Here is a 27,839-nt window from a genome sequence, read left to right on the forward strand (position 1 = left end):
CTGGCATGAGCCTTGGCAGGGGTCCAGAAATGTCCAGCTGTGGCCGAAGTGCAGCCATGGCCTCTGTGTCCAGCCACATCCAAGGCTAGGGGAGTCCGTTAGGACCTGAGGAAGCATGTCCTATGCTGGGACTAAGAAGGAAGAATGTGGGGCAGGCTGTTGGTGCTAATTTTGTCTGGCAGTGAATCAATGTTCTATTTCCTCTATTTCTCTTTTTTCTATCAAACTTGCCTATAACTCAGTGGATCTATATAAGTGGATAAGAAAGAATTAGTAGATTCCTTTGGCTAGCTCGGTGGTCACCTGGAGAGACTCAGACTGTCTAGGGTGACTAACCCAAATGTACATAGAGGTCTGTGACACCTCTTGACCCCATCTTCAAGGCAGACCTAGGGACACCAGGTTCAGGACAAAGGAAGTAGCCTTGGTCACTGGGGCTATAACTGTCAAGACTTCTTGGACTAAAGCAGCAACCTTAATAACCTTACAATAACCCACATTCAGAGCACCAGATGAAAAGCTCCCCATAACTTGTACAAGTCTAGGTACTGTCCCCACCTTTTATTTATCTCTTCTCCTTTCAAAAATACCTACTTCATTTTAATAGCAAATTAAACATGAATACACAAGACCATTGTCATTGAGAAATATAATAGAATACAGATAAAATGACCCTCTACTACCACCTTTGACCAAGACATCTCCTCAGAGGGGTCTCTGTTTTCAGTTTGGCAGCTGTCTTTCCAATCCACCATCCCCTCTGAACCGTCTACTCTAATTTGTTTTCCTAGTTTCTGTCACTTTGGCTCCTCCCCAGATTTGTCCTCTCTGTCATGTACTAATGAAGTTTTAAGTACTTACTTTAATTACTTCAACTACTACTTTAACTCAAGAAACTTCCTCTTAGTTTGTCCTCCTTGATATGGAATATAATAAGCATGTAGACCAGTGACGCCCAGTTCCTCGGTCCAGGTTCCAGTGTCCAATACCCTTTCCTAGCACCCCAGGCCTCTACTTGTTTCGGAGAGCATGAGAAGACCAGCTGTGTCACCACTTCTGCCAGGCCAATGACACCTAGCTGACCCCCTGAGTCTGCTGGCCGTGGCTTTGGAAAAGAACGAGAGTTTCCCCTTCCTGGAATGGCTTTATGTCTCTTCTGAACCCAAGGCCCCTTGTAAAGAGAATGTGTGCCACCATTCAGAAGGGTTCGGAGCCCTGGACTGGTGTGAAGGGACATTGTTTGGGTCTTCCCTTTGTCAGCCTTTGGTTATTTGACTGTGGACAAGTCCTGTTTAACCCCTCTGGACTTCACTTGTAAATCAAATAGATAATCTCTAAGTCCTTTTACAGGTAAGGTAGAGATTGCATCTAACGCATGGCATTGTTGTGCAGATTAACTAAGATAATAGGAGTACAGTGCTTAGGACAAAGCCCAGTGTATAGTAAACTCAGTAGATGCCAGCCATTACCATTTTTCTGCTCTCAGTTTCCATAATCCTTTGTTTTCAATTTAACATCCTTTTCAAAAGTTAATATGGGGTTGATTCTGTGACCCCCTGGGTTGACTAAGCTAGGTGAGCTCTGCCCATTTTAGCATGGAGCTTGTGATATTTGGCAATAAGGGTTGTTCTCATTAAAAGAGCAAGGGGGCACCTACTGAGTGGGCAGGCTCCTGGGTCTGGGCCATTCATGTCACGGAGCTTTGACAATCTGTAGCAAATTCATTTGACAGATGCACATCTATGGCAATTTTTCAGTGAGCGCTGTCCCAAATTAATTAATCATCAGGCAATTCTAAATTGAATGGTGCTGCTGCATGCAGAAATTTTTTGTTTGCAATTCTTGAGTCATCTCAGTTTAAATTAAGCCTATTAAAATTCTCTGTTCCTAACCATTTTTCAATCAAGTGTGCCTAAATGGCCACAATAGTCTGCAGGGTATCTTTCTGTTGAGTTTTTGTCTCTTTAATGTCTGTGAGTTAATCATTTTCTGACAGTGTTTGTGCTATTTCTAGCATTGCCTTCAATACCTTTTGCTGCTAATTTGTGTGTGCTAAGGGCAGCTTATGAGGTTGATATAAAAAGTGGGAGCAAAGAGCATAAGGTCATCATTGAGGCTTAACAAACAACGTTGCTTGGTGTTGTTGACTAATAGGTTACCAATAAAAGGAGCAGTCAGTATCAGGGAGAAATGGCTCTTGTGACAGCTATTTACCAGATGCAGAATTCCAGGAACGTACTGTCACAAGCAGATGGTGCAACTCGGTGGTGGGCATATTGTTGATGTGGGTGCCTTTGTCCTGTAGATCTCTAAGAGTCACAGCCAGCTTCGCTTTATTAGCCCCATTCTCCTCAAAAATTCCCCATGCTTACAAACACCAAATGTGGGCTTCTGACATCTCTTCAGGGGCGCTGAGAGTCAGTGACGAGACTGGGAAAAGAAAGCCCAAATAGAATTCCTCTCCCTTACAACTTGAAGTACCTCCTCTCTGAGCAGTGCAAGTGGGTCTGATGAAGCACTTTGTGGTTGTTGGTGGGGAGAGGAAGCAGTTTTTCTTTTTCTTCAGTGATTCAAATGAGCATTTCAAAAATTCAAGGTCAGAGCCTCAATGCCTCTGTGCAGTAAATGATGCAGTTTCCATAGTCCTGGGAGCAACCCTTCAGGTCTCTGAGGCTGTTCAAGGTAGCTGCAGACAAAGCCCTCCTTTGCATTTGCCAAGGTATCTGCTGGGAGGTAGGGCCCAACCCCAGGCCCCACCCCTGCACTTCCTCTTACTTCCCCTCACTGCTTTTTCTTCTCTTTTCAAATTCTCCTCAGGTGGTCTAGGCTGGAGGGAAAGGGGAAATTGCTTTGTTTGCTAAAGCATGAACACACTTTTTTACCCTGATCCAAGCACAAGATTCCAGCCCAACCCTATGGGTGGGCGCTGTTGCCACACCACGAAGCCATGGCCTTTGCTTTGCCACTGGTGGGAGCAGGATGAAGAGGGTCAGGAGAGTGCCTTGGTGGAGAAGGCACAGTGCCATCCTAGATGCCTGGAGATGAGCCTCGTGCCACTGCTGCTGCAGCCCTCCAGGCCACCTTGATGTCACTCAAGGACTTGGGACTGCAGTCTCTGAGGGGTGAAGCTCTAAGTTCCTTGTAGATATGCAATTTTGTCTTTTCAAGACATGTAAGATCACAGCGAGGATAGGGGTGGGTTTCTTGCTGACGTCTTCACACTAATGGGCAAAAAGATGGTCTGAGTGGTCCCGTTGGTGTGTCGTGAGTGACCAGTTCTAATTCAAGTTCATTTCTGGTGATGAGAGCCCAGGCCAGGAGGCTGCCCCAACACCAGAACATCCCTGATCTTTTTGTTCTCATTTCCTAGCACCCAGTTTGACTCATCCATTGTCCCTACAGATTTCTTGCCAGTGAGAACTCACTTAGCATTTTAATCCATTAATTTGCTGCTGCAGAGCCAGCTCTGCCTCGCAGATGCCAAGGCATTGAAAGATTGCTGTCTGTAAAGTTTATTTGGTAATAAAATACAAAAGCATCTCCAATACCAGATGGTTAAGGTAGTGCTTTGTCTGATTGTCATTGTGAACCTCCATGAAGACTGTAGCTGGAATGTTAGTAGGAGTGTGGGACCAGGAAATAGATCAGGGAAGGAACTATGGGCTTCCACAGAAGCCGCTGCTGGGTTGGTGAGGCTAAATTGGAGTTTAAAGGCTGACATTCTAATAAGCTACAATATCTTTCACTAAAGTTGTGTTATACTCATTTATTTTTTTAACCATCAAGGCTGAAGGAACGACGGAGGCCAACACATGCTATTATAGCACAGGGATATAAACCCAAGAGCACCAGATGGAAATGTACGTCCAACTACAGAAAGTAAAAAAAAAGTATTTTGGTTTTTTCAGAAAGGGGAAAAGGGGAAAAATATGATTTTAGGTTTTGACAGTAGCACAGGAGAAGTTTCTCTCTTTAGAAAGATATACACATTTAAAAATAACAATGGTATTCTTTTTATGTAGTTATTTCTCTAAACTTTCTCTTGCACGTTTTGGGTATTATAAGAACAGCCATGCACAAAGTTTACAAAGAACTTTTCCAGCTGATCACAACTACGAGTGGGATAGGAATAGTCTAATCCCCTTTTTAGAAGAACGAAAACAGATGCTTGGAGTCCTTGTTTGCCTAGAGTCACCCAACCGACACATTGTACCCTGATTTCCGAGTCTGTTCTTCCATTTATTTTAGGAGTAAAGTTCCATTTCTCAGCTTCCTCCCTTCACTATTTTCACATGTTATTTTAAAGATCAAGGCCAAGGAACAACCTTCTTCTAGAGAGATCACTGACACTGAATCACAGTCGTAACTCCAATGTCTCAGGAACTAAACGCTCTTTGGTGAGAGGCTACCGTGTTCTTTACTTTAAAGCAGGTGCTCTCTGCACAGCCATTGTGTCACAGGTGGGAACAGGTAACCAGGTTCTTGGTGATTGAGACAAAGACTTGAACCAAACACCCAGAGTTTATAGCAGAGAACATGGGAGCAGGCCAACTCCAAGCAGAGATTGACCTCATGGGCTGGAGGGACTCTATTCTTATAGGGCGGATCCTTCCTGGCTAGTTTTGGTGGACTTTTACTGAGCATGTACAAGTAGTTGTATTACTTTAAAGCTAATGCGCATGTGGTCTCCCATGATTTTCCTTGATTGGCCGCCAGAGAAGGAGTAGCACAATGTTACCGAATGGACCCCAATTTCTCTGGGGTCCCTCTGTACCAGGTTTGCCTTGCTCACCACCAGGGAACCATAGCTCTCAATGACTGACATTGGTGAAAAGGAAAGGAATTATTTATTCAAAAGTTATACAGACTTAAAAGTAATGACTTAATGTCTTCATTAAAATCCCAAAGTCCCTTAAAACACCCACAAACACACACAGTTCTCCTTCCCCCTTTTCCCAGTCTGGGGTACCTTATCTCAGGAAAAGAAATAGAAGTTCATGGCTCAGGCAGCCCCTGGTTCTTCTCAGTAATCTGTGCTCGGCTGCTAGGCCTCCCTTGGTTCCCGGCACCATCAGCTGTGTTGCTGGGATCTCCAGTTCTTAACCCGAAACCAGCAAGAGTCCTTTCACCCCTCATGGCCCACCAGCAAGAGTCCTTTCAGCCTTTTCTTTCCCGTAGCATCTCTTCTGCATTCTTCTAAACTGCTAAGAGAGAGCTCTGCATCACTGCTACATGTTGCTTTCCGGCTTCTTGAGCTGCGTGGTACTTCTTGTCATGGCTGACACACCTGGGCTTAAATCCCTGCACCAACCTTCCCCTGCAGCCCCACATCCAACTCGTCCCACAATTGGCTACACCTGCCAGCATTCCCATATTTTTCCAGCTTTTCTGGGCTACCATAATAAGTCAGGGCAGGCATGGCCCTGTGGCATGGAGCCAATCATCTCCAAGCTCTTACGTGGTCGCTGTAACCAAGGGGCTACTTCCACCCAGTTACATCATGGGTGGAAGTCACTCCCATCCCCCTGGCTCAAAGCATGGCCACAGCTGTTTAACATATCTATGAAACCAGTTAAAGGTTAGAGATATGTTAAATGACCGTTCTTGAAGTTATCTGCAAAACTGTTGCTATGCAAAACAACTCTCAAAGGCCCTGCTCCATGCATCCCACCCCCCAGCTCAGACTTGTGGGAGTGAGGACATCCCATATTTTTAATATCTTCTGGACACCCTGAGCTCTGGATCCCATTGCAAATCCTTCTTTGGGAGGCCCCCTGGCTGTACCCTCCTACAGTTGCAGTTGGAGAGGTTGACAGAAAGAGCACGAGTCCAGAAACCAGGAGAGCTGGCTCCTGGTCCAGGGCCCAGCACGGCCGGCCAGGGGCCTGAAGGGAGTTCTCTCTAACTCCGCATCTCAGGACCCCCGCGTGCGAAGCGAAGGGTTAAATGGAGTGTGCTCAAATCAAAACTAAAATCAAGGAGAAAAAACTTGAAATCTGTGGAAAAATAATGAGAATGTATAATATAAAATAATTAGACAAGCCAGTAAAACAAACCAAGAGGCCAAGAAACGAAGAGGAAAAAATATAGGTGCAGTTTAAAGCAGACAGATAGATGAGGGTCGAAAGTGAAAAGAGGAAAAGGGTGGAGGGCAAAGGACATATGTAAGTGAGTGCAGAAATTTTAGCATAAAGACATTCAAAGGAGAAAAGCGAAGTTAGTAGAATTTAAAGTCACAAAGAAGTAGAAATCAAGACTGCTGCCAAATAAAAGGGAAAAGCAAAAACAAAAGAAAGGACAAAAAGTAAATAGCTAAGAGAAAAAAATGAGAAGTTTAGTATAAAAATCAAGTATTAAAATAAACAGTAATAAAAATATTATCGCAGTCTAAATCTGAGACAATAAAAAAGATGGGAAATTAACATGGAGTTTTGAAAATTTGAAATAGGAAAAAACACAGTTCAAAGCAATGTAAGAACAGCAAAGTGAAAATAATAGCAATGAAATGTACTTTTAAAAAGGTATATTTTATTTTATTTTATTTATTTATTTTTAGAGAGGGAATGGAGGGGGAAAGAGAGAGAGAGAAACATCAATGTGCGGTTGCTGGGGGTCATGGCCTGCAACCCAGGCATGTACCATGACTGGGAATTGAACCTGTGACACTTTGGTTCACAACTGGCACTCAATCCACTGAGCTATGCCAGCCAGGAAAAGGGTGTATTTTAAAAATAAAAGGTGTTGTTGAATTAACTTTAAGAAAACGATCTCTTTACGAGAGCTGGTAGGCATTTCTGAGCAGAGGTCACATGCCGCAGGGGCAGAGCTCCAAGCAGGAGACCCAGGACCCCGTGGGCAGCGAAGCTCTGGGCCATCAGGATGAGAGTGCCCCAGCGATGCAGGGCCAGCCGGGGTGTCTCACCACTGATGAGGAGTGAGGTCTGTGGCCCTGATAGCCCATCCCAGGTGGCTGGTCCCAGCAGCCACTAGGCAACCCTCTCTTCTCAAAAGATGGTACCACGATGCCTGCACAAGCATGGCAAAGGGGTGGTTGTTCGGATGTACTGTGGGTGTCCAGACACGCTGGAAACATGCAGAATTGTTCAAGGGGGCAGCAGGAAAAACTCCAGAAGTGTTGTGTTTCTCCAAGTGTGCAATTGGGGGTTGATCAGGACCACACACATCAAAAATACAGATTCCTGCCCACAGTAGGGCAGGATGTTCCGGAAGTCTGCCTTAGTAACAAGCATGTGGGGCATTCTTACGATTAGGAGAGTTTGGGCTAGTAGGGCCATAAAATAGCTTCATGCTTCAAAGCTGGAGTTCAGTGATGGATGAAATTTGGGGTCTTGGTCCTACACAGCAACTAAAAGAATGCCCAGAATTACATGCGGGAAGTGATCTATTCACCACCACCTAGGAATCACTGGCATTCCTAACTGATGCTGTCATTCACTAGCCAGCACTGCCCAGGGGGCCAGCCAGCTGGCTGAACTTAGATTTGAAACCCCTGGGTCCACTGTCAGAGGATGGACGTAGGGTAAAGAATGTGTGCTATGCATTCATGTAGTCAGGAGACTGCTTTCCCTGCCTCACCAGCACTTTCCCCAGTCCTGCTGAATTATTCTGTGCCCTTGCTTCTTGCTGGGACGTCTCCCTCCGTTTTTCCTGTCCCCTAGTCTAATAAAGTCCACCTCCTCCTGGAAACCCTCCGTAACCCTTCCTCCAGGCAGCAGCCCCTTCACTTGTCTCTGTGAATGTTTCTATTCCTCCCCTGCCTTTTCCATCTCCCCCGAAGCAAAGGAGACAGCAGGTCCTTCAGGGCAGGAATCATTTCTTCATCTGCTGTTTCTGTCTCAGCATCCAGTGTGGAGCCTGCTATGTATTAGGCAGCTGATAAATAAATGGTTTCTTTGCTTTTTTCTGCATGCAGGTGGCATGTCCTTGGTTTGCTTTAGTGGCTTGTCAAATGTCAGATCATAGCTACCGCAAATATTTTAAAAAGTAAGATGGCATATAAACAGGCAAAAAAAGTTACTATGATTATATGTTTTTGAGTTCTCTGATGCGTGAAGGTGATGCAGGCAGCCTTATTAAAATTGAACTGAACCAATAACCATTAACACATTCACATTAAACATTGCCATAAGATACAAGACACACACCAGGGTTCATAGGGAAGATGTTTACAGTTACTTTTTCCAAATTACAGACTGGGGACCTCCCCAGGGGTAGGGGTGTGGAGCTATGGGAGGCCCAGTAACCCACGTGCATACCAAGCGTTGTTTGTAGACTAAATAAATAACTCACGGGTACACATATTTTTTCAAATGGATATGGCTTATAAAATGCGGTCTCATTTAAAAGTGTTACTGAACTTTTTGCTGCTTTTCGGTTTCCTGGGTGGTTACGAAGAGAGGTCATCCTATTTGAAAAGGGTGGGAACCACTCTTACAGGCGGGTCGAGTGGCTGGGCTGCAGTTAGCTGATCACTTCTGGGTTTTGCGATGTCTTCCTTCTCACGGCAGGTCCGCTCTGCGAGGGCGCTGCGGCCTGCAGAAGTTGCTTGGATTCCACCCGCGTTAACTACCACTCACCCTGATAAATCCAGTGACTCGTCGAACTCACGGGCACCAGGTGGGACATCTGCGTTGTTCCCAGAGGATCCCGGTACTTGTTCTTTTTTTTCTTCCTTTCTGTATTTATCCCATCAATTTTTAAGATGAGTAGTACATTTTTATACTGAAAATAGATCTGGACTTTTAGAAATACTCTAGAGTGTTTATTACTACATTTTTGGAGATTTCGCTAAGCAGGAAAAATTTAAAAACAAAACCAAAGTCTCCCCCTCATGAGGAGTGACAAAAAGGCTGCCAACTTTAAATTTTGCCAACATAGAACAATGGATGAAACAAACAAACAAAAAAAAAACCCAAACTGAAACATTTAATAGGCTATATATTACCAGACTGGCTCTCAAATACATATCCTACCACTACACAGTGAGGGCATGCCATCTCCAAATAAGGCCGTCTTTAAGTGAGCTTTATGGAAGACTCACTGTGCTGGTCAGTGGTCAGCTTGCCCTGACCTGGAGAAAACTGTGGCCGGCCTGGTGGCTGGATGGGCCTCAGTGAGGAATGGCTGTCCCAAGGAGGAGGGCTGGTGAGACGGGGGCAAGCTCCAGGTTGACCTGAAGCCTATGCTGCTCCTTTCTGCTCCAGTGACGCCTGCTGGCTCTACATTCCTCAGTTTCCTAATGAGTTTAGTGATGCCAGATAACCTGAGATTATGGAGCATTGGACGTCGGGCTGGAAAGTTTGGTCAGATCTGTGTCTGTATGACATCATCTGGTAAATTAACTCTGAACTTTTAAAACCAAGGTGAGTATTTGGGGGGGAAGGTAACCCTCTATTAAATTGTTATTGTCACGGAATGTAGACTTAGTTGCTTATAGAATATAAAAGCATGTATTCAAATGGGTGGTATTCAGTTTTAGAGAAAATCAACACTATTTTTAACCGAGATTATTGAGAACTCATTATGAAATCATTTATTGTGTCTTAACAACTGCAGCCGGTGATACCTAGGTTGTTCACAACGACTGTGACACCGTGCACCTTGCTCAGAGTCTCTTCCACTTCTCCATCTGTCCCTGGAACCCACGCCCCGTGTCTTTTGTAAAGGGCCCTGGGAATCCGCAGCTAAGCCCCATGGAGTCCCAACATGGCTGGAAATGATTAAGACCTCAATCTGGTCATTTAGCATGAGTTACACATTAGCCTTCATCTCAAAAGATTTGTGGAAACACACAGAAAATAATAGTGAAACAAAAAATTCTTTCACTATTATATTGCTTCGTATTATACATCATTTGATTATCTTCTTCCTTTTTTTAAAATACTTTTTATTAAGTGAGCAGGAAAATACATGATGGAACATATCGAAACTACATGGTGTGCCCTTTACAAGACTGAGTGAAACAACACATTTATCAGAAAGCATGTGTCAATCTCCTACAATGAAACTTCATGCCACGACATTCGGTGGAGCTGAATATATACAGAAGTTAGAGGCTGCCAGGGAAGCCTCAGAACTACGGTCCCTTGGTAGAGTGATGAGACCCAATATGATCAGGTGTTCTTGAAGCTGCATTTGGCAGGAGGACACTGTTAATTTCTTGTTTTAGAAAAAAAAGTCATTTCTAAGTGTTTAGGCCAGAAAATAAAATTCAAAATCCTTTTCAGACTTCTAACTGTACTTATTGCAACACTAGTAACTTAAAATAGATGATATATTTGTATAAATGTGAGTTTTGAAATGCTGTTTTTCTCAAGAATCTATATCAGTGGAGCTTGGGGGTGGGGAGGAGGAACAGGAGGAGCTTAGGTGAGCTTCCTGGTCTCATCCACTGTGGTGGTGGGGCGATGGGTGGGGGTCAGCAGGAGGTGGAGCTCAGGCAGGTTTTGCTCTGGGGGAGTGGGGAGTGGTGGGTGGGGGGTGGGGACCCTCTACCTATATGACAGCCTTTCTTCCCACTTTACAACTTAGCCTGTTATGACTCATGGAGCAGGAAAGTAGAGGCAGGATCATAGCCAGCTGTCCATCCATGCCATCCAGGAAACGAAATCCATAGCGTTTTCTGTGTTCTCCAAGAAAGTGAACCTATGCTTCTATGATACAGGCTTTGGACACAGCTTTCTGTTTTATTGAAATGGAAATAACCATATAGTTCTTTTTTAAAAAATTCCCAAACTTTTACATCCATTCATTCATCCAATAAATCCTTACTGAGTACCCATGATTTGCCAGGCATTCTTATAAGCACAGGAGATGGAGCTAGGCCAGTGGTCAAAGCAGATATTGGGAAGTGCTGTGGAAGGCGATAAAGCAGAGGATGAGTGGGCGTGGGGTGTTGGGGGATTATTTTATATAGGTCTCTGATAGTAAAGGAGTATGTTGTAGAACTCTAAAAAAAGGGAGGAGCAAGTCATGCAGATACTTGGGGGAAGAGATTTCTAGACGAAGGGAAGAGCCAGAGCAAAGACTCTGAGAAAGGAGCATGCTGATGGCATTCTGGGTACAGCATGGAGGGCAGTGTGGCTGGAGCTAGGTGATCCAGGGAAACAGTAAGTGAGGTCAGAAAAGTGGCAGCAGCAGGTAGGGCTGGGGCCAAAGTTAGGTCAGATTTATTAGGGCCTCACAGACCATTGTCTGGACATTGACATTGTGAGATGGGGAGGCATCGAGGACTTGAGCAGAGAAGTGGTGTCACCTGGTGTGTTTTAAAAGTGGCATTCAGGAAAGATGTGGGATGGACTGAGTTTGGATTGTGGATATGTTCTGAAGCTAGGGAAAACAGATTTTTTTTTTTAGTGGATTGTATGTGGTATGTGAAAGAAAAATGAAGGGTAATTACAAGCTTCTCTGGTCTGGAAAAATGGAGTTGCCATTTATCAACATAGGGAAGACTGTCAGGGGAATAGATTGGTGGGTGGGGTGCAAATTAGTTTAGTTTTGGACATGTCAAGTTTGAAAGGCCAATTACATGTCCAAATGAAGATGTCAAGTAGGAAGTTAGACATACAAGTCTGGCATAAGGGAAGAGGTTAGGGCTAGAGATAATAATGTAGGTATTATCCGTATACACACGGTTTCTAAAGCCCCAAGACTGGAAAAAGGTCACTTAGAGGGGGGTGTCCAGTGCTGGGCACTCCAGGAATTTGGCAAAGGAAAGTGAAAAGTGGTCTGAGAGAAGGAGAGGGATGTTCCAAAGCCGAGAAAGTGTTTCAGTAAGGAAAAAGGGATTAACTGTGTCAAAGAGTGCAGATCAGTCTAACAGCAGGGAGTCAGAGACCTGGCCTTTGTGTCTGACAGCGTGGAGACCACTGGCGTCCTTAGCGAGAGCTGCTGCCGTGAGGATGGAAGCCTGACTTGAGTCGGCTTGAGAGACCGACAGAGGAGAGGAATTGCAGCCAACGAGTACAGGTAATTCCTTCTGAGGAGTATTCCAGTGAAGGGAAGCAGAAAAAAAGGCAGTAGTTATGGAGGGGAAGGGGATTAAGATGAGTGTTTATAACCAGAAATAGCACCATGTAGTGAAATCCACCAGTGAAACAGGAAAAATGCAGGGAGGAGAAAGACATTGGGACAATGGCCTTTACTTGATGAGGTTGGATAGAAATCTAATGAAAGCAAATGGGAAGAATTGACTGATTGGCGTTAAGGGGGCGGTGTAGTAACTGATAATGTTTCACTGGGTAAGGCCAGGAAACTGAGAAGCCAGAGCATTTTAGGATTGTCCCAGTGGATATTGAAATCACCAAGAATTAAGAAAGGGTGGTGCTGGAGTCAGTGACAGTGAGCCAAGAGCTGGAATCCTGAAACAACTGGGCGGGGGGGGGGGGGGGGGGGGGGGGGGGGGAGCGATGAAACATTAACTAGAGACTTCACAGCCTGATGGCAAGGGCATCAAAGCACTGGGTGTTTGGAAGGAGGGATGGATCATGTGAGTGGCAATGAAGAAAAGCAGGCATCCTACTACCCTTGTTTTATTATTCACATTTTGACAGTGATAAAATAACATATTCCAGGGCATGGCAGTGACCATATGGGGAAATCTTGGCTTAGGACCTACCAAATCACTTCCAACTACTGCTTAAAACAACTGTGGATAACTGAAGGCTTTTTGTAGGCAGGGGAAAAAAAAAGATATTTGACAGTAATGAAAAGTTTCCGGCTAGAAAATATGCCAAGAATATTTTCTCCTTTTATATCCTGACACAGGTGAGACTCATCCAGTTTCGGTACATTTTTTTGACAATTGAAAACACGTTAGAAAACTGAAGATTTAAACAATGTAAACACTTGTAGTCACAGCAAAATAATAGTTTCCCTTCCCATATAAATTTGGCATCTCCACAGTTGTTAACATTGTAAATAAGACAGCTGAAATGCAGGAAAAGTTTCACAACATCCACTTCTAAAATTCATCCAAGCTGTCATGCTTTTTTCCTGATGCAGCAGGTTCATTTCTCACTGTCACTTACACCTGAAATTCTGATTTCGGGTAATGTCTGAAGTTTTTAAATGAACCGTAAGTCACTATGACTATTCCTTAACCCCAACCCCAGGAGAGAGAGGTGAGAGGAAAGGGCAACAGGGGCTGGGCATTGCCTATGTCCGAATGATGAATGACCCACTGCTGGAAATGAAAACTCACCTTTGTTGACCAGCATTTGCTCAGCCTCAATAGTGCAATGTAACTTGGTGCTAATAAAAACAAACCATCTAAAGCAAACCCTAATGTGTGCATTAGTTTGATGATGTCTATACAAAGTCAAACACCTGGACACTCTAAAGTATTTCTATTTTTAGCTGTATTTTCTAATCGTCGTCTAAATGTTTGGCATCATACACAGAGTCCAAGATTTTGTCCTGAAATTACCGTATCTGAGGCCCTGGCCAGGTAGCTCTGTTGGTTAAAGTGTCTTCCTCATATGCCAAGGTTGCAGGTTTGATCCTTAGCCAGGGCACATACGGGAACCAACCAATAAATGCATAAATGAGTGAGACAAATTGATGTTTCTCTCTATTTCTTACTCTCTCGCTAAAAGTCAATAAATACATTTAAAAAAAGAAAATATTTCTTAAAGAATCTGAAAACTTATCCAAGGATTTCTTTTTTAAATCTCTTTATGTGAATTTAGTTTTGGTGCATTCTGGCACTTCCTGGAATGTCAGGCCTAGAGTGATAAAGTTCAAAGCATAGAGTTATAGCCTCATACTGTTTAACGCTATGCAAATTTTTGAATATTCTAGTTGTGGAAAAAAATTGCCAGGACAATGATACAGAATGGAAATAAAACAACACTGAGTATATTTGGCAGAAATGCACAAATGATCAGTTTTGAACTTGCAAGTTCTTACGAGGTTTTCTTTGCTGGGGCTTCTGAAAAGAGATCAGCTTATCCCCATTTTGAGACCCATGAAAAGACAGAATACTTCAGGTTGCCTGATCCTGCTGTACTGATCAAGGCCACAATGTAGTGGCCCTTATGACAAATATTGGCAGGTAACTGAAGTCAAATTTAGACTTTTGGATTTTATGTTGCAACTCTGTAGTCTCGGGAGAGGCCAGTTTGGGGTTTGTTTGTCATGCATTGTTTGCTTTGGTTAGACTTAAATTTTTGAGGAATGAACTAAAAGGTAACTAGTGTCACGGAAACTGTTGAGAAGGCCAGAACACAGTATTGGGAGGGACTTGGGAATATTGAGAGGATGGTGGGTAGGGGGATTCAGAATGATCATCGGTGTGCTGTGATATGCTCCTATTTTCCTCCCTTAGGTTAAAAAGTTTTGCTTTTCTTTCTTAAAAACAATGTAGCACGTTATGTATCTTAAAGCAATCAACACAAATGCAAGTGACACCTGTTTAAGCAGACTTCAGAAGACAGCACACACTGTTAACACAGAGAGCTACATTTCAAGATATAGTGATGGGAACTGGCACACACAATAGTAGGGAAAAGCTTTTTTTTTTTTAACTTCATGAATGTGAGGTCAGACTTCAGCCACTTCCTTGTCTGGCAATGAACAAAGCCGAAATGGCTCCGTCTTGAATTTCACATCTCTTTCTAACCTAATGCACAAGAGGGACCAGAGACACCAATTACCAAGGAGCCACAAGAACAGACAGAAGACTGTTAGTAGAGCTTGACAACCAGGAATTACAGTGCTTTTAAAAAATGTGTACTTGATGAAAAGTCTGCCAGGAGTGTATCTTAGAAGGCAATGTCAATGTGTTAGAAAGATGGGATCCCTGTCCAACTGGGGTTTCATCTGCATCTTACTCTACGCTGTTAAAGTAGTGCTAGGTCTTCTTGAAGCGCCATCTGAAAGTCTTCAGGAAAAATACTGTGGAACTTAGTGTAAGCCCTCTTCAGTGATATGGATTGTGTGCTGTGACCATGGTCTGAATGTAGCTGGCATGGGGAGGACATGGCCATTCGAAGGGACCTTTCAGGTCATCCACTCCTACCACCCACTGGATGCAGGAGTCCGTGCTGTGGTCTCCCTGACTGGTGCCCAGGGAAGACGGTAACCCGTCAGGCCCTGGTCCAAGATGATGGTTGGGCTGACTCAGTGGGTTTTAATGCGTGATTATCACTTTAGAGCAGCAAGGATCTAGTGATGCTTACTTTGGAAGGAGGGCTCAGTTTCTCTCTGTAGAAAAATAAACAGAAAACAAGCTAATTCTAGAGACAAAAGTCCCCTACAGGAAAAACAAAAGCTAATGACTGAAACTAACTAGTCTCAAAGCCTCAAAGCTAAAGGAAATGTTATTAAGATGCTATTAAGATGATAAAAGCAAAATCTTCTCCCGGTTCACCAAAAAAAAAAAAAAAAGAAAAAAATTAAAGCAAACCAAAAAGTTGGCATTTGTCACGAGCGACAAAAACAGCCTGAAATATTTCGCATGACCTAAGTAAGCACCAGTGTGTCAGGGACAGGGCCTGTCCTGATGGAGGAAATGTATTTTTGAACATAAAAGCTTAAAGGAATTCTTTAGATATCTTTTAAAGATGTACAGAGATTTGGGTGGGGGGCACTTATAAATTTGATTTTGCCTTGTACTCAGTGTAAAATACTTGTACAAAAATATAAAAGGCATGGCTTGATGTTTAACGTCTGTGTTTTATTGTTGTTGGCACCAGAAAAAGCTCATGTTCTATGTTATGTCACTGTACATACTGTAAACAAGACTGCATTAATATTGTTTTCTCATGAGTTTTTGTTTCAATGAATCTAGATTTTAAAAAATACATTCACAAACTACCTTATGTTTAAACACAATGATTCCCTTTTATTTCTTAACTGTACCCCAAATCCCACAATAAAAAAATCATTTAAAGCTGTGTGTTTCAAACTTATCACTTAGAAATAAAAACAAAACATAACATAAAAACAGAGATCAGTCTGCAACATAATTTAAAGAAGCTTCTGGTTTAAAATACCACAGCAGCGATATAAAGAGCTGGTGGCAATCACATTTGGGGAGGAGACCCAAATCAACATATTTTGCCCACATTCGAATCCAATGATAGTAGTTGCTAAATTCAATCCAAAAAGTTATTGCTGAATTTGTTGCATGGAATTTGTGAAGATAGTATTTATTGTTCAGCAGCAGAATCACAGCAGTAAAAATGAGAACGGGAGGATTTCATTGCTTTTGAGAGCTAAAGGGACCATGATGAGGACATCTTGGTGATTGCCTGAAGATAATCCTCAATTCCTTTCCTGTGTGTTACCTGCTTAAAATAATGCAAATGACAACCACCTTTACAGAAGGGGCATACTCATCTACTTCAGAAACCAGAATAATTCCCCTTCCCTTCCCTCCTTGCCCCAACCGCCGGACTGAAATGACTCCATTTCCCTAATGTGTGTTTCGTTCTCATTAATAGTACACCAGCTGCTCATGCACTTAGGCAAAACCAGTAGGATCCCAGATTTTTTTTTTTGATCTGTTTACAGTAGCTGTTTTCTCCAGAAACAAGCCACATTAATTTCTGTTGTTGGATTTTGAAAAAAAATTTTCAAGGAGAACGATTTAGTCAACTACGGTTTTGTTTAAAAAATATTAACGACACCTGAGATTGCCAGCTGAGCTCTCTATATGTCTCCTGGAGATAACACTGCTGTGATGAACAGTGAACGAAACAAACGGAACGAGGTAGGTTAACACAGGAAGCGCAACACAGACACCGGTTCGCAACACCTTGATACCACAGGCGGCCATGCTTGTAGCTTTGGAAAAAAAATCCCAGACAGTCACGTGAAAGTTCAAATCATCTGAGTAAGAGTTTATAAGGACACGAGTCGACCTGAACTAAATACACACGTATCTCTGCACAAATGTTGTTTACCGTATGTTGGGTAATTTGGAGGAAGGTAAAATGATCAGGATCTCAGAATTTTGGCCAAAGCCTTGCTTTCGAGTTCTATAAAATCTGAACCAGTGAGGCCTACTGTCTCGGGCAGGCATAGTAGTCTAGTCCCTTCTCTCACCAACCCAAGAGAACGCAGGCAGCTCAGAAACATTTCTCATTATTTTTTTTTTCAGTCGCGGTTTTCATCTTGAGAAAGTGGCATTGTCAGGAGAAAGCTGGGAATGACCAGAGCCTGGATGTCATTCACTCCCCAGTTAGAACTCAACGAAGTCTCATTCTAGTGAAGCCCAAACCCAGTGACCTCTTAGCCGGGAGGGCCTTATACATTTATAAAAGAGTGTGTGTGTGTGTGTGTGTGTGTGTGTGTGGTTTTTCTAGCTTGTTTCCCAGATGCTCTCTCTGTGTGACCTCGTCTGCCATCCCATCTTTTGCCCTGACCCGTTGCATAACAGCTGAGGGAAAACTGCCTTACGGGACCCTCAGTCACTGGAGCCAACACAACTCAATGACACAACTGTCCCCTTCGACACACTCCATTCTGTGCAGGGCCGTATAAAAATAGGGCCTGTCAGACTCAAAAATGGCAGTTGATTTTATTAGTCTAAGGCTAGTAGTTTAGCCATTTAAAATCTATTTCCCGAAAGAGGGGAAAACAGTACAGTATTTTTCTTCTCTTAAAAATTCATTAGCCCGTTGCTACCAAAAAGCAACCTTTTGGGTTGGTGAAGGCAAAAGAGTTCTAAAATTACCCCACTATGCAGTTACGGCCTTCAGTGTAAGGAGATAAGGTACATTTATTGTGCTGTCTCTCGCCATTTGAAATTGGAAATTTTACAACATATTGTATACTTAAAGCTAGCAGGCAGACAATTAAAAACGGACTAATTTTCTCAGTATGCATTCTCTCCCCATTCTTACAAAGTCAGGGAGTAAAGAAAAAAGGTAAAAAACAAAACAAAACTCAGAATCCACCATAACACAGCTTAATCATAAGAGCACACAATATTTGTTTCTATCCCTAACTCCGAAGGGCACATGGTCCATCTTTGTCCACAGGCAACGCAGCATTCTTGGGGATCTCCTGGAAATTCCTGCCACCTTTTTCTCTCCTTCTCAACCAGGCTGCAACATTGAAAGATGGACTGTTTTGGGACGGGTGGAGGGAGAGGAAAAGGGGAAAGTGGTATGTTCAACCAAGCCTTCTGATTCTGCCTCTAGACTGGCATAAGTCCACATGAGTTATGTTCTTTAAAATTAGAAATAACGCCATGAAGATAAGTGCCAAGTGCTCTTCTGTTACCAGTTCATCATGGAATTTCTGTTGAGGGTCATGAAAAACACTTGGCTACTTCCTCCAGATCGCACGGATGCAAAAAATACCTGTTTGAAATTAAAAAGAAGTTAGTTCAACTGCATGGTTTCTCGCCCTCTCTTCTTCAACCGTCCATCCATTTTCTCTCACATGTCCTATCCTGGCCATGCGTCAGCTCTTAAGACTCAGTGGCTGGTGTTTATAAAGTGCCTTTTAATACAGCGCATCCTCTGTAAGCACTCCTGCCTTTATGGTTGCTATTATCACTTATTGTGGGATTGACCTTCGGGGTCAATCTTGACTTGTAACTTCCCCTTTGGGTGCTCACATTTTACAAGGGAGTTTTGTGTGGGGATAACATGCTGGATTTCTGGCCTGGGACACAGCAGGGCCCTTGTTCGTTTCTGGAAAGCTGCAGAGGCTCCCCACCCCTCCCCTCCCCTAGAAAGACAGGAGGGCAGGCAGCCTTTGGGGACTACAGAGAATCCTTTTGAATTCCCAAAGTCAAGGCGGGAAATTTTGTGCAAGCGGACTTGACTTCTCAATTTTTTTAATTAAAAAAAGAGTGAAATGGTTGTGGTCAGATAGGATAAGGTGTTCACTGCCTATTCACCTTGGCATTTCAAGAATTAACGCTTGGCCTCTCTGCTGATGCAGGCGTATCCTCGGCCAAAGGAGATAATGGCATTAGTAAGCAGAACCACAGTCCATTAGGTCTGGGTCTGTTAAATCGTTTTATCAAGCAATGAGAGAAGTGAGCAACATTTGGGTTACTGCTTGCCTGGGCTGAATGTCAATGGACCACTGCCCCGGGAAAGGAATCTTCTGGGCGGTGGCCTAGCCCTTTATTCAGCCAACACCAAACTTTGGTCCAAGGCATTTACTTTTGTCACTAGTATAAAGTCTCTGCTACTTCATTCCCACAACCTCTTCAGAAGAATGCTGTGGAAATGCCTGCCATTCAGTTAATGCTACATAGGTTAGTAAAGCTACGGTCAGGGTCAATGATTCAGAGTGGGCGAGTACAGAGGACCCATGGAAACACAAGGAGGGAAAGAGCCGCTGCTCTCGCCGGGTTGTGTGCACTCTAGACTTCAAACCTCGGGGCCCAGGTGCGGTGTGGCCCCAGCCTGCTCCTGAGGGTGTGGGCAGGGCTTGTTGGGGTGGGTCTTCAATAAACTAGGAGTGTGGGAGCGCATGCCCAGATCACTCTTAGTCTTAACAATTTCCAGACACTAGGTGAGGGGCTGGAGTTTTAATGAGGGACGGTCTGGCATGCTCTGGTCAGGCCCCGGAACCCTCCTTGTCACCTGTTACTATCGTCCACCCAGACCACACCAGACCATGCCAGGTCAGAGTCGTTGGCCAGGGTCGGATCTAGAAGTTTAGACCCACACCTCCAGTGCTGGACTAAGATCAGTCTGGATGGGCCAAGAGTTGTACGTCTGTTCAACCCGTCACATTCTTTCCTACTGGTGTTTATGTCAGTCTTTTGGGGATAGCATTTCTAAGTTGGCCAAGGTCACAGAGGATGAATTCACAAGTGCAGTATAGTTTAGCTACTAAAACGCTGGGATTAGTCTACAGGGAGGGCACAGGAGAAGCAGCCGTGCTGCAGAATACCCCTCCGAGGGCTGAGCATGCCAGAGGACACCGCCACTTCCGCTGGAAACAGTCCCCCTACGACACCGAAGAAGAAACATGGCGGGATGACACAGGACATGGCACTAGTTGAGTTTGTGATTGCGCATTCCTTAAGGAATGGGTGACATTTTTTAAGTTTATATTTCTACATGTCAAATGTTTTACACTTAAAGGTGAATATAATGTGATAGTTGAGGTCTCAAAGTGGGATATAAAGTTGACCCACTGTGAGGTGATTAATGATGGACCAACTCTTCTAAGTGCTGAGGAGAATTTGGGGTGTCTGCTGAGTCACCATAAGGTCTGCAGGCCACAAAAGTTACTAAGAGTTTACAAGAAACTTTTAGGTATGTTTATGCCTTTTTGATACTAAGTAATACATTTTGAAGGTTCACATAAATCAAACCAAATAATGCCATTTCAAGATAGTATTGATTGTTAACACAGATGTGATTCAAATCAGTAGAAAGGAAAATGAAGGTTTCACAGGTACCTGGTGGTCTCTTAAAATGCAAACACTAATGCAAATGTTGAAACGGATTTACCTTATCATTTCTTTCACATAGAAACTTTAACCTTTGAGCTCGCTTATGCATAAATACTCCATCCAAATGTCCTGTTTCCACTGACCGGATCTCAATAGCTTTCTCGCCCCAGCCCATTATCTGATTGGAATGAATGTAGGCTGTCAAAAGGAATTTCCAAAACTGCATTAAAAACATTAGATGGGCAATAACTCACAGCATCTGTTCACATCTTAACCACAAAAACGACAAACAACTTGAGATAAACAGACAAAGCAAGTCTTACAACTGTTATTCACAGACTGTTTTTTTTTTTTTTTTTTGTGGAATCAAATGGTTGTTTCACATTTCTTGACTTTCGTTTCATTTGGGGGGTGTAACTGCTGAAGGAGATAAGGAATGGTTAACCTACCCACAGACGTGGGCATTTCTCCCCATTGGAGCACCACATCCTTAGTTATCCGGCCGTAGGTGTTCACGTACACCCCCTCATCCTCATAGCAAACGAGCATTTCCATCCCATCTGTTTTAGGCAAGATGACAATGGCATGAGGAGTGATATTGCCCTGAATCTAGAAGACAAAGAAAGGCCAGGCATTATTCTTTTTAAAAATAAGCAACATCTTCACTAGTAATAGCTAAGAATTGCCAAAAAAGGTTTCCTTTTTTTCTGTTTTCATTCTAGAGGCTGATGTTCTGCTTTGCTTAATTTAACCATCAACCTGTCACATGCTCCGGTAAATACAAACTTAGGCACTAGGTCAAGAATCCCATTTACTTGTTCCTGAAAATAAGAACAGCTCAGGAGCACCTAGTATGTGCCAAGCACTGGGCCCTTTAACTGTACAATGTCTAGCCCTTAGAGCAGCTCCTCATGGGAGATATCTCTGCCTACACAAGGCAACTACACTTTGGAGGGATTGTGTAACCTGACCAAAGTTGCACCGGTATGTGGTGGTAGCACTGGGGTTTGAACACTTGTCTTGTAGACACTGCAAATCACATGTTTCCCACCTATCTATCTCCAAACAGATGAAGAGAAGCTGAATTGGATGGAGAAGAGCCCACAGGGGGCGGGAAGATGGGACCAAAACAGACTCGTACCAAATGGGCTCTGAGCAGATAACACAGATTGTTTATCCGTGTGCCTAAATAACAGGAAAATCCAAATCAAGGGCTTGCTGAGAAAAAAATTTAAAGTCACCATTCATTCCAAAAAATTCTTACTACTGAAATTAGTGTAGATTGACTTGTTCTAGGAAAAGAGACGCGGTGCTGCCGTGAGCCTTGGCTGGGAATGTCATGGCAGTCCAAGGGCTGCGGGGAGGGTAGGAATGACGGGGCTGGGGGTGGTCGGGGGCGGGGCTCCAGCACGTTCCAGGTGAGTCATGTGTGTGCACGCACACGAGGCAAAAGCTGTAATGCAACAATGAATGATGTGTGTGTGTGTGTGATGTACTAAAACAACTTTTTTCAATTGATTTCTTTGGAGTAAAGTCTTTAAACTGTTAAAACACAAATTAGTGACAGATGAGGCCTTGAATTTCCCTAATAAATAGTTTCTATTGGATGTAAGTCTTGGGATTACATAAGAAGACAATTGACAATGCACCAGTCCTACAAAGTGAAACCCTGTGCAGCACCTGGGTGAAAAAGGTAAAGGGATGAAGAAGTACAAATCGGCAGTTATAAAACAGTCATGGGCTTATAAATACAGCATGGAGAATATAGTCGATAATACTGTAATAAGTTTGTATGGTGCAAGGTGGGTACTGACTTATTGGGGGGAACACTTCGTAAGCTATTTAAATGCCTAACCACTGTTCAGTACACTTGAAACTAATTTAATATTGACTGTCAACTATAATTAGAAAATAAAAAGAGTGTTAAATAAAGTTAAAAGTCATGCTTTAGGCAATGTGCAGTATAGTCACAGTAATACTATAATTTGCAGGGCTCTGTGGCAGCTACTTCAGATGTATTACCTCATGTAATATGGATGACAACCACATGGGGTAGGTTCTTTCACCCCCATTTTACAGTTGTGAAAGCTGAGGGCTGGCAGACTGCCTAACGTGTCCAGTACTTCAAAGCGAATACTGGCTAGATCTAGGGCACGTCTGAATCAACTATGTGACACTGCCCTCGAGTTGAAAAGAACAAAAACAGCAGACAAAGGACCATTGGCCTTGTCCTATGTAAAATGAACCAATCTTGCTTCAAAAACCAAAGATAGGAACTCATCTATTGTACTCCTGCTTAAAAAACAGAATTTATGCCCTTGATGGAAAAACATCGTATGTATGAGTTAGGAACCCCTCAAAACCATTGTGTATTTATCCTTACATGTTTAAGCTTCAGTCATGTTCAAAGTACTCTCCATCTGATGCAATACACCTATTGAAACTTTTTTCCCACTGCTCAGAACGGTTTCTGAACTTGTTGACTTTGATGCTTTTTAGGGCTTCTGCCATTTTTTGTTCCACCTCTTCCACATCGGCAAAATGTTACCCATTGAGGACTTTCTTCATCCCAGGAGACAAAAAAAGTCACTTGGGGTGAGATTGGGTGAATAGGGAGGGTGGGGCATGGGGTCATACCCTCTTTGGTCAAAAACTGCTGAACACCCAGCATTGTGTGGGCAGGTGTGCTTGTAAATCACCCATCATGAAATGGGTAAATGCGTTGAAAGAGTCTTCAAAAAAAAATTCACTGAAGCTGAAAGCAGCCTCTCACAACAACACCAGCTGGTATACTGATACAGATAGGTTCCTAGAACACTCTCCTAATGGGGGGAAGTCTGTCCACAATGGGCCCACACTCAAGAAGATAACTCCTGTTTTTGGGGGTCCCCCCTTGTATTTTAATCTAAAGTTCAATGAGACAACGTGTCCAGTAAATGGCACATAATTGCCATTATGTGTTACTCAGTGTTAAGCAGTCATAAGAATAAGTTAAATTTACATTTTATTTGTTAAAAGCATTGTCTATTTAGTGAAGGTCAAAAGTCCATCCAGTTTACTGATTAGGAAAAGCAAGACTTCTATTAAAACTGTACAGAAGCAAATCTCTTTTTACATGTAGGTTGTTGGGTAGAGAGCCTTGACAGTCAGCTTCCACGGACTTACGTGAGATGGTATGTAGATATCATAAGAGTTTCCTGAATCAACATCAATTACATGGAAACCAGTGTGCGAACCAAAAATAACCTTTAATCTTTGTCCTTCTTCTACCGTGAGATCAACAAGCAGTGGCTTGTGCTGAAGATCTGCAAAAGACTTTAAAAATCACCCCATGAGTGTACACGTTGTTCAGAGAGGCCACCTTAACAATTTTTCCTTTAGTCATTGCCTGGCGGAATTGAATGTCCTTCTTAAATAGAAAGACCAGGAAATTTGTCATTCATTTTTGGGTCTATTCATATTCTGGCTCTTAGAAAAGGGGTCCAGCACCCATCTGTGCCCCTTTTTCCACTCCTGGTCCTCCAGGGCAGAGAAGTGGTTTATAGTTGTCGATTTTTGATACTGTCACCATGTATTACAAACTTGGGGCCTTGGTCCTGCTGATCTTTCCTGTTTATTTCTGGCCTTTTCCCTCACATGTGACAGCCAGGCCCATGCATGGCTGCGACCTTTTCAGAGGCCTTCTCGTGTGGGCCACCAACCCTACTCTTTGGTAGGTCTGTTCAGGATTAACAGAAGGATGGGGTAGAACATCACAAGACTTAAGACTCATTTTTTTTTTACATGAATGTTTATAGCAGCTTTATATAAATAAATCCTCCAACCCAGAAGAAACCCCACTGTTCATCCTTTTGCAGGTCAATGGTTAAACAAGTTGTGGTATATCCATACTGTGGAATACTACTCAGCAATGCTAAGGAACAGACTACTGACACACGCAACAGCCTGGCTGAATCTTCAGAGAACTGTGCTTAGCTGGCTAGTTGGGTTTAACTAGGAAGGACAAAAAGAGGAGCTCCAGGTAAGTTTATCTAGGTTGTATGTGTTTGAGTTGGAGCCAAAGCTGCAACATGAATTCGCATGTTCTTCTGTTTCCCTTTGCCGCCCTTTGCCTTCATTGGGTCTTGAAGTCTGGGAGAGAATGTGGGAGGCCACAACTGCCTCGCCATAATGCCACTGCCCCTGACAGACCCCCCTCTCCATATCTATTGCTAACACCATTCTCACAATATGAGAGGCCCTGGCCTCGTATCTTTGTCCTATGGGAGGGCTTGGCCCCTGCTCATAGTAAATGAGCTCCAATCTTTTTTGTTCAAGTCCTGGCCTTTGTTCTTCCCTCTTTCCAGGCCGGCTATGATCTGCTGAACAAAGCATTTCACTTTCTCATGCACTTTGGCTAGTAAACTGATGGCAGTGAGTTCAGAATTGGAATGGGATCCTGATTGAAAAGCTTTTGGAGAGAGATTTTGGCAGAACAGCAGCACCACTTTAGCTTTTAGGAGTGACCCCTTAAGTGCTATTACTAACCTAATGCATTCCAAAAACCTCTCTATAAAAGTGGGGTTGGGAAGGGGAGCCCACTTCCATTGATGAATCTATCTTCCAGAGCACATCACAAGTAAGCCCCTAGTGCTAAGGGAATAAGAAAAAAGTGGGTGATTCAGACATGAGGATGGGCTCATAATGTTCTCAAGGCATCTTTTGCCTCACACGGCATATGTGGGAAGAAAGCATATGTAAAGGGTCAACGAGAAGAATGGTCAAAAGGTAGGGGAAAAGTGAGAACCAATGAGATAAGGAGAGAGAGACATAGGCAGAGAGAGAGAATGAACAGCAGTCACATTTGCATTGGCTCTGGAAAGACTGCGTAGCTCTGGACACATGGGAGTGCCCACGAGTGCTGGTCCTTCTGGCATTTGGGGTGAGTTCCATGGTCTGGGGCAAGGGGACTAGCACATCCCTGCTCTGCTCCCGCTGAACCTTCTCAGCGATCAGCCTAACCATGGTGGGTAGAGAGTCTCAGACAAGGTCAAAAATAATGAAAAAGCCACCAACACTGAAGAATGAAGACAAACTAGGTCATTTTCAGATGTGACTAAACTCAGTTTTCATTTCAGAGAAATCCAACAGCACTGGGGACAGGGAGCGTGAGGTGAGTTTCAGGAACTTCACCTCACAAGGCTTATGGAGGTTACAACATTCAGAGACTCCGTTCAACCTTGCAATTCAGTGCTGCCGTCGGTTGCCTTTTTCAAATGAAATGTCAGAGAGTGCCCCAGTCAGAGGGCTGTGTAATGAGGCTCATTGCCTAATATCACAATTAATGATTCACCCGGGAACCATTTCATACTAAATGCTACTTGGAGAGGGTGATTCATAGACCTGAAATGGAGGAGTGTGTACCGAAATTTTAATTTGACTAATTTGATAGCATTTATTAATCCTTAGTCTTTACATTCAGAATAATAAATCTAAGCATTTCTATACTTTTGAAAAAGCTTTATTATGTACAAGAATATTAATATTAGTCTACATGCAAGACAGACCACTTTGGCAAATGGTAGGAACCACAAATTGAAAAAAAGACTAAAACAAGCACCTTTTAGGTAATCATGTGCCTGCTTACCTTAAATGCCATGAACTTATGATATGGTTTCGGAGCCCAAGCATATATCTCCACGGCATTCTTTAAGGCAATCACCAAGAATTTGATCCTTTCATATTTAACTATAACAGAAAAATTATATGTTAAAAAAGCATATCAATTCATTCAAGTTTTTGTGTTAATGAATGTGTAAGCTATAACATGCAAATATATGGGGTGGGGCAAAAGTAGGTTCACAGTTGTTCATCTGGAAAAATAAATAATTAATAAATAAAAATACAAGATTAAACTGTGTTTTGTGTACTCACAACTGTAAACCTGTTTTGCCCCACTACATGGAAAACTGTAACTGAGGGTGATGCAGTTGGTGTGGGAGCTGCTTATGTTGTAGATTCAGATTTAACTACCTTTAGTATACTTGGTTTACATAATACTTGGGGCTTTTTGCTTTATACTGGAGGCTCTTCATATAAAGATGTAACTGGCTTAGGACTTTTTTTAACCACTAGGTCTAGGTATGAGCTATTTATTGTAATAAAAATCTATTTAACAACCCTTAACATTTCCTTTCCTGACTTTTATACCCATCCACATGTAAGTACGTAGCTGAGAGCTGGTAGAAAAACTAGCAAATGGGTAGAGACACAAAGGCTTCTGTTTGCTTATTATTTAAATTTGAATTCCAGTTACTAGAAATTTATAAGGAATTAGTGCCCTTATTATAAAAGAGGCCCTAGAAAAAGCCCTCTCCCTTTCTGGTAGGTGAGGTTCAGCGACAAGACAGTGGTCTGGGAACCGGGATGCGAGCCCTCAGCAGGCAGTGCCTCTGCCAGTGACTTGATCTTGGGTGGACTTCCCAGTGTTGAGAACTGTGAGAAATCAATTCCTATTGTTTGTAGGCCACCCAGTCTGTAGTATTCTGTTATAGCAGCCTGAACAGACTAAGACAGTACATATGACATTTTACATTTTTTACATTTTTTATGCATTATCTGAACAAACAGAATATTCTGTGTTCTAAAGAAATTGGAAACTCCAGAATAACACCAAAGTCTTGCTCTTTGAGCTCTTTTCCTGTAACATGTCCCTTCTGACTACACATTCTGTCTTTAATATACTTTCAACTACTTCGTTGGCAATTTATTTCCATATTTCTCAATAACATCCCTATTATGTATTCACTGATTTTTTCAGTTGTAGATGTTATACACTGACTTTGTAGTATGGAAGAGATCCAGTTTCTTACAACCATTTCCTCTCTCTAGGTCTCTCTTAAACACACACTTCTTCCTCCCCCACACCCTCCATATAGTTGTATTTTAAATTTTTGGCTAATTCAATGATCTGTGTTCAAATTATTATTGCTCACAGATGAAGCACATAGTATACCATAATTCCATTTCCTTTCTTGTCTTCCTGTCCTTGTTTTCTATGTATCTCTAAGCACGTGGAAACCTTCTGCGAATGCTGTAAATGCTTCACTACAATCAAACGTGGCAGGCAACCTATTAGTAACATTTTATTTTTCTTGAATGTACCTCTTCTGGAACCCTCCGTTGTTCTACTCCATTTGGACTGATACATACACCCGTACATATACCCTATTGGTTCTGTTTCTCTGGAGAACTCTGACGAATGCAGGCGAATTATAAAATACTGGGTGAAAATAACTTTTCCCTTGGAATTTTGAAGCTTTGCTCCATTGTCTGCTAATTTTCTAGTACTGTTGTAAGTCCCAGGCCACCTGATTCTGGGTCTGTTATAGATAAACTGTTTGTCAGTTAATTTATTTATTTACATATAGTCTGGAAGCTTTAAGGACTGAAATATCATGTTGAT

At 42.8% G+C, this 27,839-nt stretch overlaps 1 protein-coding gene and 1 long non-coding RNA gene across 6 annotated transcripts in view; one reads left to right on the forward strand and one right to left on the reverse strand.

Moving 5' to 3' along the window:
- Positions 1–2,170: 2,170 nt before the first annotated feature.
- LOC118498697 lies at positions 2,171–3,743 on the forward strand. Its single transcript, XR_004901166.1, has 2 exons — positions 2,171–2,501; positions 2,818–3,743. It is a non-coding gene; the product is annotated as an uncharacterized LOC118498697 (long non-coding RNA).
- A 10,229-nt stretch (positions 3,744–13,972) lies between these two features.
- TNIK (TRAF2 and NCK interacting kinase) overlaps positions 13,973–27,839 on the reverse strand; it is a 349,252-nt gene continuing 335,385 nt past the window's right edge. For all 5 annotated transcript variants that reach the window (XM_036017691.1, XM_028505308.2, XM_036017690.1 and 2 more), the window contains 5 exons: positions 26,022–26,122; positions 23,561–23,710; positions 20,845–21,004; positions 20,454–20,593; positions 13,973–18,332 (listed from right to left, as the gene is read on the reverse strand). In XM_036017691.1, coding sequence (XP_035873584.1) covers positions 18,249–18,332; positions 20,454–20,593; positions 20,845–21,004; positions 23,561–23,710; positions 26,022–26,122 — 635 coding nt within the window. In that variant the 3' untranslated portion in view covers positions 13,973–18,248. The remainder of the gene's footprint in view (positions 18,333–20,453; positions 20,594–20,844; positions 21,005–23,560; positions 23,711–26,021; positions 26,123–27,839) is intronic.

The sequence above is a fragment of the Phyllostomus discolor genome, chromosome 2, assembly GCF_004126475.2.
Source record: "Phyllostomus discolor isolate MPI-MPIP mPhyDis1 chromosome 2, mPhyDis1.pri.v3, whole genome shotgun sequence".
Classification (NCBI taxonomy): Eukaryota; Metazoa; Chordata; class Mammalia; order Chiroptera; family Phyllostomidae; genus Phyllostomus; species Phyllostomus discolor.